General features: G+C 35.0%; 1 protein-coding gene across 5 annotated transcripts in view; it reads right to left on the bottom strand.

Annotated features, from left to right (window-relative positions):
* Nucleotides 1–570: 570 nt before the first annotated feature.
* Nucleotides 571–16,157, bottom strand: part of LOC127422282 (transforming growth factor beta-1 proprotein-like) — a 49,271-nt gene continuing 33,684 nt past the window's right edge. For 4 of the 5 annotated variants that reach the window (XM_051665690.1, XM_051665691.1, XM_051665693.1 and 1 more), the window contains 2 exons: nt 11,727–11,837; nt 4,015–5,836 (listed from right to left, as the gene is read on the bottom strand). In XM_051665690.1, the coding sequence (XP_051521650.1) occupies nt 5,789–5,836; nt 11,727–11,837 (159 nt within the window). In that variant the 3' untranslated portion in view covers nt 4,015–5,788. Of the gene's footprint in view, nt 693–4,014; nt 5,837–11,726; nt 11,838–16,157 lie in introns of those variants that run through there. The other variant, XM_051665695.1, reaches the window with a different exon arrangement.

Genomic DNA, 16,157 nt, shown 5'->3' with positions numbered 1-16,157 from the left:
AGATGTTGTGTCCCTCCTGCCACAACACTGAACTATCCACTGAAGTGGCCGGGACACTGTCTCGGCTCCTCAGCACAAACCTGAATGAGTGGATGCAAGCCGTCTCCTTTTATACCCGTATGTCTGGGGGAGTGGCATGCAAATTCCACTCGCCAATTCTCACTGGCCCTTTCTCAAATATCAGAGGTGATTGGGGCTCCCAAGTTCGACCCCTAGTGTCACTACATCGTCACAACGTCTCATTCCCTCCATCAGGGAATGGAGGTTACAACAGTAACAAAGATGTTTTTGCACACCCTGTTCATTCACAGATTTTTTTGTTGTAAAATATATGTTGAAAAACATTGCCTTTTTATTACTGTATTGGTGCATACAAACTATATTTATTACATTTTAAATCAAATGCCATTCTTCCTGTCCATTCAGTGAAATTATTTTATTTCATTAAATATTTTGAATCTACTCTACTTCAGTGGCTGTTAAGATGAATAAAAAAATATTATTTAAAATCACATGTAATTTATGAGCAAATAAACAATTATCAAGGGAAGTTTCTAATATCATGAACAGCCTGACAAATATCGAGATATAATTTTTTGAGCCATATTGCCCCTCCCTGGGACCTACCGGCTGGACAGTTGCTTGGGGCCTCAGAAACTGTTACCCCGTCCCTGCCTGTCCTCTAAGGGTCTCTGTAAGAAACAACCCAAAAAAAATTTTATTTTACAGTGAAAAACAGTTTTGCCATGGCTCCTTTGCACATTCATGAGTGCATAAACTGTAATTGTATGGAATTCCGCACATCCTTTAAAATTACTCCATTAGACTTTCTTTCTTATGCTGTAATTCAGTAATTCATTAGCATAATGCAAAATAGCTCATTTTCTTTACTGTGATGAGAGAAGCAAAATATATTTTATTAAAAATGTGATTTATTATACCCATGGTAGTGGTTGTTGTGTACTGCTTTTAACTTATGCTGATTTACAATACACCTGGTAACAGACAACTGATTTAAATGAAATAATGGTAACACTTTATCTTAGGGATCAGAAATTAAACAATTATCCATGACTAATATTTACACTTGTAAGCGACTAGTTATGGCTGAGTTTGGCATTATAAAGTATTTATTAAGCCTTTATTGGCTGATTTCTTATTCTTGCTTTATAGCCCCGTTACATTTGCTTTTGTCATAACAATTAATTTATTTGCTAAAAACAAACATATCAATAGTTAGTATGATGCAAATGACATCCTATATAGATTGTTAGTACTCTGTGTGAATGTGTGGCTTATAAGTATGAAACACATGTAGAATGCATATAGTATTTCAACAAAGCAGGGAAGGTTAGGTTTAGGGGTAGGGGTTAGTGTAGGGTGTCTGTTGGACTCTAAATAAAGACAATAAACATGCTGCAGTGATGGCCCTATTCCCTATGGTAGGATTCAATTAGGAGTGCAAATAGCATCGGACACTAATTGCACTTTGTTTTTCTATTTATACTAAGCAACAAAAGTCTCTGCCTTCTATATTTATTTTATACTTATAAGCTGCACATTCAAACAGTGTAATGAGAACCTATAAAGGATGTATTTTGCACCTTACTAGCTATTAGTATATTTTGTTTTAACCTAATAAATTCATTGCTAGAAAAAAAAAATTTAAAGAGGCTATTAGGCAAGGGTAAGAAACCAATTATTAGTCATTAATTACTGTCTAATTCTGATCCCTAAAATAAAGTTGATGCTTAGTACACTGGCAATAACCTTATACTTACAATCTGTATTTTTGTCAAGACAAGTCAGCAGACTGGTACAGAGTTGTGTTTATTGAAACAGTGAATGGGACACAATAAAAATAAGTGCAAACAGTAGGTAAAACAAGATATTATGTAACTGAACACTGCATGTATGTAAAATGATTGTAAAGAGACACCTGCATCACTGAATTGATGAAACAGACATAAAATCACATTTAAAACACTACAATTACAATGTTTAAAACTGTCAAAATATAAAAACTTGTACATATAAAAAGATTTTGTAAATAGCCTGATACAACCAGGTTGTATTGCATTTGCAAGCAACATGTGTAGGCTCGGCCGTGTTATCTTTAACAAACAGAACATAATTCCCATTACTCGACATTGCGGAAAAACATGAAGTCTCTAAAAATATCCACACTAATGTTCCTCATACAGTTGTCAACATAAAGCCAACACAGCTGAGAACACACACACACACACACACACACACACACACACACACACACACACAAACTTGTTTTTATATCATTGTGGGGACTCTCCATAGACATGCATTTTATGGATTTTATACAGATCTAATGATAATTTATATCCCTTAACCCTTCCCCTAAACCTAACCCTCATAGAAACCTTTTAGCATTTTTACATTTTCAAAAAAACATTGTTTAATATGTTTAATAAGCCATTTCCCTCGTGGAGACCGCTGGCTGGGCACCACAATGTAGGTGATCTCAGGTTTTAATATCCTTGTGGGGAAATTTGGTCCCCACATTGTGGTATAAACATGTACACACTCACACACAAATTTACTGACGTTAAAGGAATAGTTCACCAAAAATGAAAATTCTCTCATCATTTTCTTGGCCTCGTGCCATCCCAGATGTGCATGACTTTCTTTCTTCAGCAGAACACAAATGAAGATTTTTAGAAGAGTATTTCAGCTCTGTAGGTCCTCACAATGCAAGTGAATGGGTGCCAACATTTTGAAGCTCCAAAAATCACATTTGTCAGCAAAAAAGTAATCCATTTGACTCCAGTGGTTAAATCGATGTTTTCAGAAGTGAAATGATAGGTGTGGGTGAGAAACAGATCGGTATTCAAAATACATTTTTACTATAAATTCTCCTCCCTGCTCAGTCAATGAGTGCTTCTCAATCAGAAGGCTGTAGCCACATTAGGCTGGATATCTCGGCTGCCACGTCATCAAGCACCGTCGCAGGCCACTTCAATTGTGAGGATACTTGGAAGGCAGCCTAATTTCACAGCCTTCTTTGCCATATTTTGGAGGATATATTGTGTGTAATCTTTGTGGCCTTTAATCATATACAATCCTTTGCACATGTCCCAAATTATTTTAAAGAATGGCAGAAAACGAGCTGTGTGGCCGCAGAGGTGGAAACCTTTATGACACAGCTTACTTTTTGTTTCTCTCTCTCTCTCTTCAAGTTTGTATTTGCATTTTCAGCGATGACATGTAGATTATTATACAACAAATTAGAAGACACAAAGCACAAAAAAAATAAAAAATAAATAAATAAATAATTACATTAATAAAAGGGCAGTTACGTGAATTTGAAAAGTTTTAATAGTTTTATAGTTTTTACTATAAAAGTCTAGAGTTCCATTTTTTCATATCTGAAATTCTCTAAAATCAGTGTTGCAAAATGTATTATATAAAGGCTTTTTTTGACTGACTCTACCTTTGTGAATTACATTTTTTACTAAAATAATTAAGGGAATAAGGACATATTTCTTGTTTTCTTATAAGTGTATGGTTTTCTAAAAGTAAAATATCACATGGTTCTAAGCATATGGTTCACCATGTGTACTTTCTAGACCGTCTCATTCTAGCACTCAGTGCTGAGCAGGAGTCTAGCCTACAGCCTCAGAAGGATTGTTCTAGGAAGGACACAGCCTTACTAAGCTGCAGCCCTCCGTTTGAGAACCTCCACTTTAACTTTCACATTCTTCTTGTATTTTTGGTGATTCACATTCTTCATGCATACGCCCCCCTACTGGGCAGACAAAAGAATTTCTAGCAAAAATTGACTGATATATTGATCTGTTTCTCACCCACACCTATCATATCACTTCTGCAGATATGTATTTATCCACTGGAGTCTTATGGATTACTTTTATGCTGCCTTTATGTGCTTTTTGGGGCGTCAAAATTTTGGTACCCATTCACTTGTATTGTAATGACCTACAGAGCTGAAATATTCTTCTAAAAATCTTAATTTGTGTTCTGCAGAAGAAAGAAAGTCATACACATTTGGGATGGCATGAAGGTGAGGAAATGATTGGAGAATTTTCATTTTTGGGTGAACTATTTATTTAATAACACAAATTCCACACTTAAACAGAATGTTACACACTTGCACAAACACGGGTGAATCTCATGAAACCTGTCAAGAACATGTCCGGGTCCTATGTCACCCCAAAAAACAAACAAACAAACAAACAAACAAAAACATTTTTGAAAATGTTTTAACATGAAAAATGTTTGCCTAATTTTAGGACCATTACAATTTTTTTTCATTGTAAGAATTATAATACAACTACAGTATAAAGCACATTTCCTCTTCAAATTCTCAAAATTAAAACATTCTCAAAAAATAAATAAATAAAATTTGTAAAAAGTTTTTTATAAATCGTAGTATTTGTTGTACTATTTTTTTATTTATTTAGATTAAAATCAGTATAAGGATGTTAAGATATTTGTACCAGAAAATAAGACAAAAATATTGTGGTGTATTAAAATAATTTGTTTTACTCTTATACAATAAAAAGGTACTGAATTACAACAATGATAACCTAATAAGAATCACCATTAGGAATAATGGGATAAAAAAAAAATAAAAAAAAAATAAAAAAAATCAAATGACAAACATATGGAAGCATTGAAGTAATTAAAATAATGTTTGCATTACAGTAAGAGATTAATTGCCATGAAAATAATGTCACAAAAACCTTTATAGTTTATGCAAAATATAATTTCTTATGTTTTCTTTTGATTTTGTAGCAATATATGACCTGGACATGTTTTGGTGAGATTCACTGACATATACTGTACCTTTAAAATCACTTGATGTTGAAATAACGGACTGACCCCAGGAGGACCTGAAAGGGTTTTTAAAAGAAGTACTCCTTTGACACTTGATACTGTGCAGTAATTAGGGAGCATATGACCACTTTAGGACATGGCCTTCATGGTCCATCAGTGTCATGAAGATTTGCTAGAAGACTTGGCTTCAATTCTATGGTCTAGTGTTCCTTGAATTCCTCCCACTTCCAAGAGATGACATCAACTGGTTCTATAGCCAGAGTCTCTTACATGCACCTGTTCAGGTAAGATCCTTAAATGAAGGAAGCTGTCTGCACATTAAAAAACCCACCATTGAACCATTGTCATGAACTCCTGGGACCTTCAGTCTATAGTCTTCCTCTCCATCTTTTAGTGCAAAGACGGTTGTCATCTCTTTAGGTGTGTTATTTACTGTTGATTTACTCATAGATGGATGTTCCTGTGACATAATTTCCTTCCTCAATACAGCACCATAAGAAATCTTCATTGTACATTTGGCATGCAACGCTACATGGCTGCCTCTATGGTACAATCAAATCATTAACATAACCAGCAAAATAAATTAATGGGTATGAATAATGTTAAAAAAAAAAAAAAAAAAAAAATTTTTTTAGAAAGATAAAGCATATTTTTGGTTTAATATTGAGCTTGTTTGGTGAAATGCTTTATGTAATGTTTGCGTTCTTGTGCCGCTGTGGAGGGGTAGAGCCAAAAAAGAAATCTAAAGTCTGCTATTTTCTCTTTTCCTTCAACTTTCACCAACTGTCATTCCTGTGGCTTTTTCCATGTCAGATCTCTCAGCTCCTCATTTCCTTGGTCACAGAGACTCTATAAGTCCGTCTCTTTGTAGGACCATGCGTTTGCTTGTTTACCATCCAGAGGGAGAGAGTCATGGAGAGCTTTGAGATAAACAGATGTTCTGCGGCTAGATAAACTAACTGCACTTGCAGCTTCTCACCACCATATTGGACAACTGCTCCACCTAGAACCAGACAAGACAGAATGACTCATTCACACTGTTAATGTATTTCTACATTGGAGGGGGGGGGGGGGGGTGTACAAAACAGGACTTGGCTTGAATTGCTTGTCTTCATTTTCCCATTTTTCAAAAAATGGTTACTGAAATGAGGTGCTTAAGCTTTAGAGAATGTTGTTCGTCAACTTCAGTTGTTTACTTGTCTGTGTGCTTTCTTGTGTGAATAATCCAATGTTATATCTCAGATGTCCGGAACAAAATATGCAGTGCCGCAGGAAAAGCATGTTAAACAAATAATCAGAAATATATGTTAATGATAAAATGTGCACCATTGCAATGGGGAGAATCTCAGCTTTCTAACCTAGATTGAGCTTCTAGTCTACTCAGAGGCTGAGATATTCTATGAAAAAATTAATGTGGTGCAAGAACTGAAAATTAGACTGAATGTCTATGGACAAACACATCTGCAAAAACTAAAATGCGTTATAGCACCACCTACATTTCAGATCTACATTTTGTGACAAAAATATTTTTTGTGATAAAAAAATAGTTTTTCTAGTACTTCCTGCCTTCTAGTGGAATACAATAAGACTATTTGGAGGGAGATGGGGTGAACCGAACCAAAATGACATGCTTACAATATTAGGACAACAACAACAACAACAAAAAAATCTGTTACACATACAATATTTTTTATGAATAATTGGAGCCAATTGTTTTGCAATTATTCCACAGTATGTGTAAATGGTGAGCTTTTAAATTTGAGTGTAAACAATTGCTGGTGGCAGCCCAAAAATGCTTCAGAGTTTAAGAGGATAAGTCTTGTTTTCAGAGAAATCTAACAAAATTCCATAAAATTTATGGTAAACATTTACTGTAAAAAATATGGTGACCATGTTTCAGGCTTTACGGGATGTAATTTTGATGCCTGCATATTTTACGGTTCATTACCGTTTTTATTATTAAATTATATAAACTTGATACACTAACATTATGGATCTATAAAAATCTGCTATAATGTATTGTTAATCACTGCGTTATTACAGGTGCATCTCAATAAATTAGAATGTCGTGGAAAAGTTCATTTATTTCAGTAAATCAACTCAAATTGTGAAACTCGTGTATTAAATAAATTCAATGCACACAGACTGAAGTAGTTTAAGTCTTTGGTTCTTTTAATTGTGATGATTTTGGCTCACATTTAACAAAAACCCACCAATTTACTATCTCAAAAAATTAGAATACATCATAAGACCAATAAAAAAAACATTTTTAGTGAATTGTTGGCCTTCTGGAAAGTATGTTAATTTACTGTATATGTACTCAATACTTGGTAGGGACTCCTTTTGCTTTAATTACTGCCTCAATTTGGTGTGGCATGGAGGTGATCAGTTTGTGGCACTGCTGAGGTGGTATGGAAGCCCAGGTTTCTTTGACAGTGGCCTTCAGCTCATCTGCATTTTTTGGTCTCTTGTTTCTCATTTTCCTCTTGACAATACCCCATAGATTCTCTATGGGGTTCAGGTCTGGTGAGTTTGCTGGCCAGTCAAGCACACCAACACCATGGTCATTTAACCAACTTTTGGTGCTTTTGGCAGTGTGGACAGGTGCCAAATCCTGCTGGAAAATGAAATCAGCATCTTTAAAAAGCTGGTCAGCAGAAGGAAGCATGAAGTGCTCCAAAATTTCTTGGTAAACGGGTGCAGTGACTTTGGTTTTCAAAAAACACAATGGACCAACACCAGCAGATGACATTGCACCCCAAATCATCACAGACTGTGGAAACTTAACACTGGACTTCAAGCAACTTGGGCTATGAGCTTCTCCACCCTTCCTCCAGACTCTAGGACCTTGGTTTCCAAATGAAATACAAAACTGGCTCTCATCTGAAAAGAGGACTTTGGACCACTGGGCAACAGTCCAGTTTTTCTTCTCCTTAGCCCAGGTAAGACGCCTCTGATGTTGTCTGTGGTTCAGGAGTGGCTTAACAAGAGGAATACGACAACTGTAGCCAAATTCCTTGACATGTCTGTGTGTGGTGGCTCTTGATGCCTTGACCCCAGCCTCAGTCCATTCCTTGTGAAGTTCACCCAAATTCTTAAATCGATTTTGCTTGACAATCCTCATAAGGCTGTGGTTCTCTCGGTTGGTTGTGCATCTTTTTCTTCCACACTTTTTCCTTCCACTCAACTTTCTGTTAACATGCTTGGATACAGCACTCTGTGAACAGCCAGCTTCTTTGGCAATGAATGTTTGTGGCTTACCCTCCTTGTGAAGGGTGTCAATGATTGTCTTCTGGACAACTGTCAGATCAGCAGTCTTCCCCATGATTGTGTAGCCTAGTGAACCAAACTGAGAGACCATTTTGAAGGCTCAGGAAACATTTGCAGGTGTTTTGAGTTGATTAGCTGATGGCACGTCACCATATTCTAATTTTTTGAGATAGTGAATTGGTGGGTTTTTGTTAAATGTGAGCCAAAATCATCACAATTAAAAGAACCAAAGACTTAAACTACTTCAGTCTGTGTGCATTGAATTTATTTAATACACGAGTTTCACAATTTGAGTTGAATTACTGAAATAAATGAACTTTTCCACGACATTCTAATTTATTGAGATGCACCTGTATGTGACTTTCTGCAGTTACTAAAGTTCATCCATAGTGGCCCTTCCAGGAGAAATTACCAATTAACATGTAGAGACAGTGTGCACAGTGTCACTCACACAAACACAAAACACTATCAGGGTAACATTTGAAATTATAATTATGCAATAAACACAAACTTAACTACATTAAATATAACACAGAACACCCCAAAGTACTGATATTAAAAATAAAAATAAACATAACTATTCCCATAAAATAATGAAATGTAATGGGTCACACAGAGAATTCTGGGAACAGCCGATTAATGTTTTTACCTTAATTTTAACAATAATTTACCGTAAAATGTACATGTACTCTCTTGTTAAACATAATATACATTTTTACTGTTAAATATATGGTACAATTATACCTTTTACATATAAAAGCATAATTTTTCCAAGATTTTACCATAAAATTAAACGTATTGTCTTGTTAAATTTATTATCATTTTTTACCTTATATTTTAAGGTAGCTACCCATTAACAAATTAACGTTTTTTTTTTTTTTTTTTTTTTTTTTTTTTACTGTAGCATTTTTATAGTCTTTACCATTAAAATTACGGATATTTTTTACAGTGTGGGTTTTATGCTTAAAACATTAAAAAATTATTTGCCAGTGGGGTAAGAAAAATAAGCATGTTTTCCCTTTTATTGAAGTTTATTTCTTACCCCATTAGCAAATAGTTATTTATTGTTATAAGCATAATCGTTACATTTTGTTAGATTTCTGTCAAAAAAAACAACAAGACACAATATCATGTCATTTAGCTTCTTATGTAAATTTATCTTGTATTAAGAATGTTTAGATATTTTTATTGGACAACAGAATAAAATACTCAGTATTAGAATGATTTTTATCAGTAAAATTATTAAATAAGTCATTTAATTTTAGATTTATTTATATTATATTTTTGCATAACAAAGTTGCAGATTTTGACCAAATTAAGCTATCACTCAGTAGGGTATAGCTAGTTTTGGCCCAAATGTTGGTTTTGTAGTTATTGGTAAACTTATATTTCCCATAGATTAAACAAAAAAATTATTATTTTGTGAAATGGCTAATGTCACCTCTAGTGTGGGATTAGTTAGGTCAGTTTGTTACCTAGATCTTCTATTAAAGGTCACAGTAGCATGATCTTTAATTGAAGATCTATCCAATAAGTCAAGGGACATTTACTGACTCTGAGACATTACAGATATTACAGCTTCATTTTCTGGTAAATCATAATTTTCTGTAAAGCTGCTTTAAAATGATGTGTGCTGTGAAAAGCACTAAACAAATAAAAATGACTTGACATATTGTCTAAAAAAACAAAATAAAATAAAAAAAACCCCCACTGCTATCAGTGTTAAAATTAAACATTTATCATAAATGAATACATGTTAGTGAGATAATGCAATACTAAACTCTTAATTGTATGGAAATTGTTTTAGAAATATTGAGTATTTGTCTTTTTTTCCCATTAAAAATATGTAAAAATGCTTAATACAATATAAATTTACTTGAGAAGCAAAATCACAAGATATTTTGTCTTGTTTTCATGATTTTTAAACAAAATTCAGTCATTTTTATGCTTATTGCTTATAACAAGAAAAAAACAATTTGCCAGTGAGGTCAGAAAAAAAAAAAAAAAAAAAAAGAATTAATTCAAAGGGAAAACTAGTTTTTTTTCTTACCCCATTTTCAAATTTTTCTAAACATAAACTCCACCTAATTTGTAAGTTTTCTCTGAAAACGAATTAACTCTTATGCCATTCTGCTTTTCAAGTAATTTTTCTTATATTAAGAATGTTTCGATTTATTTTTACCAGAAAATAGGACAAAAATATTCAGCAATAATTTTTTCTAGTGTAATACAATAAAAAGTTACTGAATTACAGTAATGACAATCACCATTGAGAAGAATAGCAATTAAGAAAAATAATCTGATGATTTAGCACTTATTGTTGTCAAAGATACATATGTGATGTTCAGCTCTGGGGACATAAGGAAATGACACTATTGAAATAAACTAAAATTATTTCAATTATTTAAAAATATATTTCTAGGCACAAAACAGTGTGTAACATTATAAATAGTCTTTATTATTTTTAACAAGTTTATTAAAAGTGTAATTGGTTTAAATTAAACATTATAAACACCGTAACTTGTATTAGGGACTTAAAAGGCACACAATTATAGGAATAACCCTAATGAGAAAAAGTTAGTTAGTAAAAAGTTAATCATTTAATATTTTATCTACAAAGAATTGAATATCAGTTCAAGATTGTGGCACTGTTGTATGGTTTTAATTGTTGAAAACAGTCAAGAAGATCAAAACTAATATGGTTGCAGAGGTCTAATCACCATTTTAAGGGTGTTACTTTTCATGCTATGGTAATTTTAAGTAAGATAATAGTTTATCTAACATATCTAATCATTCTTACGAACATAGGATTTCTGCCTTTATTGCTTTAAAAGTGATTGGACACCAATTTCTACCCTGTTCATGGAAAGTACTACTTATTGTGAAAAAGGCCCAGCAGAGGTTGTACTTCCTTCGCCAGTTGAGGAAGTTCAACCTGCCACAGGCGCTGCTGATACAGTTCTACTCAGCGGTCATTGAGTCTGTCCTCTGCACTTCAAGAAATGTCTGGTTTAGTTCAGCCATGAAATCGGACATCAGTAGACTACATAGGACAGTTCGGACTGCTGAGAGGATTATTAGTTGCCCCCCCCCCCTTCAAGAACTGTACACTTCCAGAGTGAGGAAAAGAGCTGGAAAAACCACTCTGGACCCCACTTACCCAGCCCACTACCTTTTTGAACTGTTGCCTTCTGGCCGGTGCTACAGAGCACTGAGCACTGAGCACCAGAACCGTCAAGCACAGGAACAGTTTTTTCCCTCAGTCTATCTATTTCATGAACAATTAAAACTGCCCCATTGAGCAATAATTCAGTGCAGTACACAGCATAGTCTATTTATTTTTATCCAACATATCCTACCTCTTCTGCCATTACATTCCCTTGCTTCTGTATATAACAGATTTGTTTTTGTATTTTGTACATAAATAGTGTATTTCTGTATATACTTATATTTTCTATTCACTTTTTATTTTTATTATTATCTCTGTCTCATTGCATTGGAAGCTTCTGTCACCAAGACAAATTCCTTGTATGTGTAAGTATACTTGGCAATAAAGCTAATTCTGATTCTGATTCTGATGCATGAGGTTGGGATGCCATTAAAATAGATGAGGATGCATTTACCTTGTGTTGTCTTCCCACATAGTAAAGAATTGGCAGTGGGTCTAAGACTGCAGGTGCACAGCAAGGCTGGGCAGACGCACCGGGGTTGTGATGTTTGTACAAGGCTAATATCTGTGAGAAACACATACACACACAGATAAATGTCACTATGTTTTATTATGAAAAAGAGAAGTAACACATCTGATTGTGTGAGAAAACTACATGTTACATGCTAAATCATGTGCCAACTCACACTGCAGTGAGACCACACTACTAACCCCTGACCAAATATAGAGCATATGATATGATGGGCAGTTTACACATGACACAAAACAAACAGAAACTCAAAAACCTGAAACAGCAATTACATCAAAATTTACAATGACATTGTATAATCTAACATAGGGAAAAATCTAGTAGAGAATGTATTCTAGTAGAATTGTTATTGTGGTATGACATATTGTGCATTATTTACAGCTACTTTTGTATTTGATTTGGTAGCAGCCACAATTCTTCAGATTAAACAATTCATTTAAATTAAAATATTTGACATAAATGGACAACACGCTGTGTGTTTTTATATGGTTAGGAACAATACTTACTATACTTAGACACTGAATATAATAGACACTCATGGAAGACTGCACTATACCAGCTGTTAAACATGGTTGTGCTAAATGGGCCTCACTGATCCATAACAGTCAGAACATGATGCTGTTTTACAGAACCAGATGCATCCTAACCAGCAATTATTGTTCCGTCATGATGTTCGTGTGTCCTGGGACATCAATTTCCCCCTTCAACACTGCCAAGTGATCTCAAGAGTGCTTGACCACCAGGATGAAAATAACCTCTCCAGTCAGTAGAACTAAACAACACTGACTCTTTTAGGATGTTCACAGAGTGTGATGTAGATGTTCACTTCCAACCTTCTTTGGTCCAAAATTGCACTAAACTCAGTTCAGGACTGGAACCCCTGATTTATTAATTATTTAATTTAATTTATTTCTAAAGCACTTTTCAACTACACTTGTAGACCAAAGTGCTGAACAATCAGCATAAAATAACAAAAAAACACAATAAAAAAAATACACTTAAAACACCACTTAAAACATAACACACCAAAACCTGCTACTTAAAAGCCAAAGTAATTTTTTAAACAAGCTTTAAAAATAGTGATAGCGGTGGCAGCTCTAAATTCATGTGGCAAGCTGTTCCACAGCCTTGGACACGCGACAGAAAAGGCTCAATCCCCTTTGAGTTTTAAGTTCGACCGTGGAATAGTAAGAAATAACTTGTTTGCCGAGCTTAACGATCTAGAAGTCTGGTGAAAAGTGATGAGGTCAGAAACATAAGCAGGAGCCATTCCATGCACTGCTTTAAAAACATACAGCAGGACCTTATATTTTATCCTGAACTCAACCGGCAGCCACTGAAGCGAGGCCAATATTGGAGAAATATGGTCCCTCTTCTTCGCTTTCATGAGCAACCTGGCCGCCGCATTCTGAACTAACTGTGTAGAAGTGCTAAGAAATACCATATTTAAAAAAAAAAAAAAATAAAGCCAGAGGAAGCATATACAAAGTAAATAACAAAGGTCCTAGAATAGATCCCTGAGGGACCCCACAATTAATAGGTGCTGAGGATGACGAAAAGGCACCAAACCTCACTAAAAATTATCTGTTCTCAAGATAAGAGGAGAACCATTTTAGGACTGTCCTGTGAATCCCAGCAACCTGCAATAAGGGATTAATAAGAATCGCATGGTCTATTGTGTCAAATACTGCACACAGGTCCAATAAAATTAAGGCAGCATAATTTCCCGAATCTCTGAAAAGGTCATTCACAGCTCTTAATAGTGCAGACTCTGTGCTGTGACCCACCCTAAAACCTGTTTGAAATTTGTCTAAAACATCATTCCTCCCTAAAAAAAGAAGTTAACTGTGCAAGAACTACTTTTTCTAAAAGTTTAGATAAACAAGGTATCTTAGAAATAGGCCGATAGTTTTTCAACTCTAAAGGGTCTAAACTTGGCTTCTTAAGAAGCGGCTGAACAACCACTTGCTTAAAGCAAAGTGGAACACTCCCAGTATGGATAAAATAATAAAATAATATTTTTAACATGTAACAGAGAAGCAGGGTCAAACTGGTCAAAAATTTTACCATTACTAGTTGTCACCACAGAATAGATAATTTGTGTGGGAAAGCCAGATCTAATCTCATAATTTTTTTCACAAATTATTTCAAATTCTGCGCAATAATATTTGAAAAATAACTTGCTCTTGCAGTCCTCACAGCTGTCTGGTATTTTGTCCAACTCTCTCTCAAAATTTGAAGAGTGACCTGTAACTTACCTGTCTTCCATTTCCGTTCTGCCTACCTGCATTCCTGCCTAAGGATGCAAGTGTGATTATTAAGCCACGGTTCTGACTTTAGTTTAAATTTCTTGACTTTATATGGAGCAACAGAGTCAAGAATATCTGTACAAACAGAGCTGAACAGAGTAACTAACTCCTCTGGTCTACAGAAGGAGAGGTGGTCTCAATTAAACTCATAAATCTGGAAGCTATGTAAGCTTCTGAAAAGTCCACAGCTGTGGATGAAGTGATAAGGTGAGAACAGGACAAAACAGGCTGAGTGGATGGTTTATATGGCAATAAAACATTAAAAATAACAGGCATATGATCAAACAAACAGTTATTAATGATGTCAGTTTTACATATCGTGAGCCCTAAAGATAAAACCAGATCCACAGTACGACCTTGCTCCTGGGTGGGGCCCGTAACAAACTGAGTGAAATTAAAAGAGTCCACCACATCTAAATTATGAATTACAGAACAGGAATGAACTGCAACAGCTGATAGTGTGGTTTGCACGCACTGTCTACGTTGTTTTAGCACAGAATCCACTAAAGAAATTGCATCACACTCTAAAGGCTCAGATATACTTCAAACGAAATAGAAGAATGAATGGGTATGATGTCATTTAGAACAAAATTTAGCCAAAAAGAAGGTGTTTTGCATTTGTTTCCGTGGTTCATAACAGCTCGCATGGGCAAGCTTTTAGGAAAACTTCTAACCTGCTAAACACCTTCTTGATGCCATTGGTCCACGTCATCGGTAGGTATGACCTGAAGCTCCACCAACTACTTTAAAATTTTTCATTTAGTATTCAATATGAACAAACCGGTGTGCAATTATTAGCAATTAGCTGGTGCAAACCATTACAAAAATTGAGAGTTCATGGCAAATTTACCACAAATTTGCCACTGATAATTTTCACATGCAAATTAGCCTTGCGGTAAACTTGTGGCAAATTATCCATTGTTGCCAAAAGTTTGCCAGAGGTTCACCACTAGCGGTGAAGAGCTGCAAACATCTGGCAAACATTTGCGGTGAATCACAAGCTCATTTGCATGTGAAAATAACGAGTGCCAAACTTGTGGCAAATTTGCGTCAAGTTTAGGTTTTTTGTAAGGGAATGTCCCTACATCAGTATGATTTTTCGTGTAGAGACATTTTCCAAGAACATGTCATGTGATTTGTTTTGATTTAATTAGTCTACGAAAGGAATAAAATCTACTCATATACTCTCTCAAGTCCCATTCGCTCATGTGCCATCTGCAGCGAAAGCCATTCAATCATCTGCCCAAAGTAAGATATGCCTCTCTTGTCACCATTCTTTCATCTTTATTCTGAATATTAACACTCTTTTATACACCCCTCTTTGCAGTAGTATCAGTGTAATCATAAATTACAATAACAAAGAGTAATTGGTGCATATTATGGCCGCGTGTAACTTGTTCACAATGTAAAGAAACAAATTAAACATTTTATGCATATACTGTATATTACATTAAATCATCATCAATTGGTTAAAACAGCTTCTTTTACTGACCTCATGTGAATTCTACTCATAGAATTATCCATAAAGTCACTGATAACACATTTTAATGTCACATTAGTTTAGGTTTTACATATAGTGTCCTCGTATTTATATGTACTTCTAAACGTCTCCCACAGCGGTGTTGCGGGTGTCGGAATGTTCGCAAACAGTATACTGTTGCTCGGCTGTTTAGAACTTCTTTTTACCCCTGAACGAAGAAGAACTTCTCTGGAAGTATATCGGGGCCTTAATGGAGAAGTTGGCTATATCGTATTAAATAGTTGGGTTGTACGAATTTCTACGACTTTTGCAACAGCCAATCAGGTAACTCTCCTATGTCTCCTTCTAAAACACGACAATAACTTTATTCCGTCATACAAAACATACCTTTTACTCTTCAAATCATCCTTACAGACTTTACTCTATGGTTAGGTTTAGATATGGGGTTTGGGTTAGGCATAAAATTAATAAGCATGTACGTAGGGGGCCTGGGTAGCGAATACTGATGCTGACTACCACATCTGGAGTCGTGAGTTCAAATCCAGGGCATGCTGAGTGACTCCAGCC

The sequence above is a fragment of the Myxocyprinus asiaticus genome, chromosome 31 (genome assembly GCF_019703515.2).
Source record: "Myxocyprinus asiaticus isolate MX2 ecotype Aquarium Trade chromosome 31, UBuf_Myxa_2, whole genome shotgun sequence".
Taxonomy (NCBI): domain Eukaryota; kingdom Metazoa; phylum Chordata; class Actinopteri; order Cypriniformes; family Catostomidae; genus Myxocyprinus; species Myxocyprinus asiaticus.
Note: the sequence above shows the minus strand (reverse complement) of the source record. Positions and strands in the feature narration are given on the sequence as shown.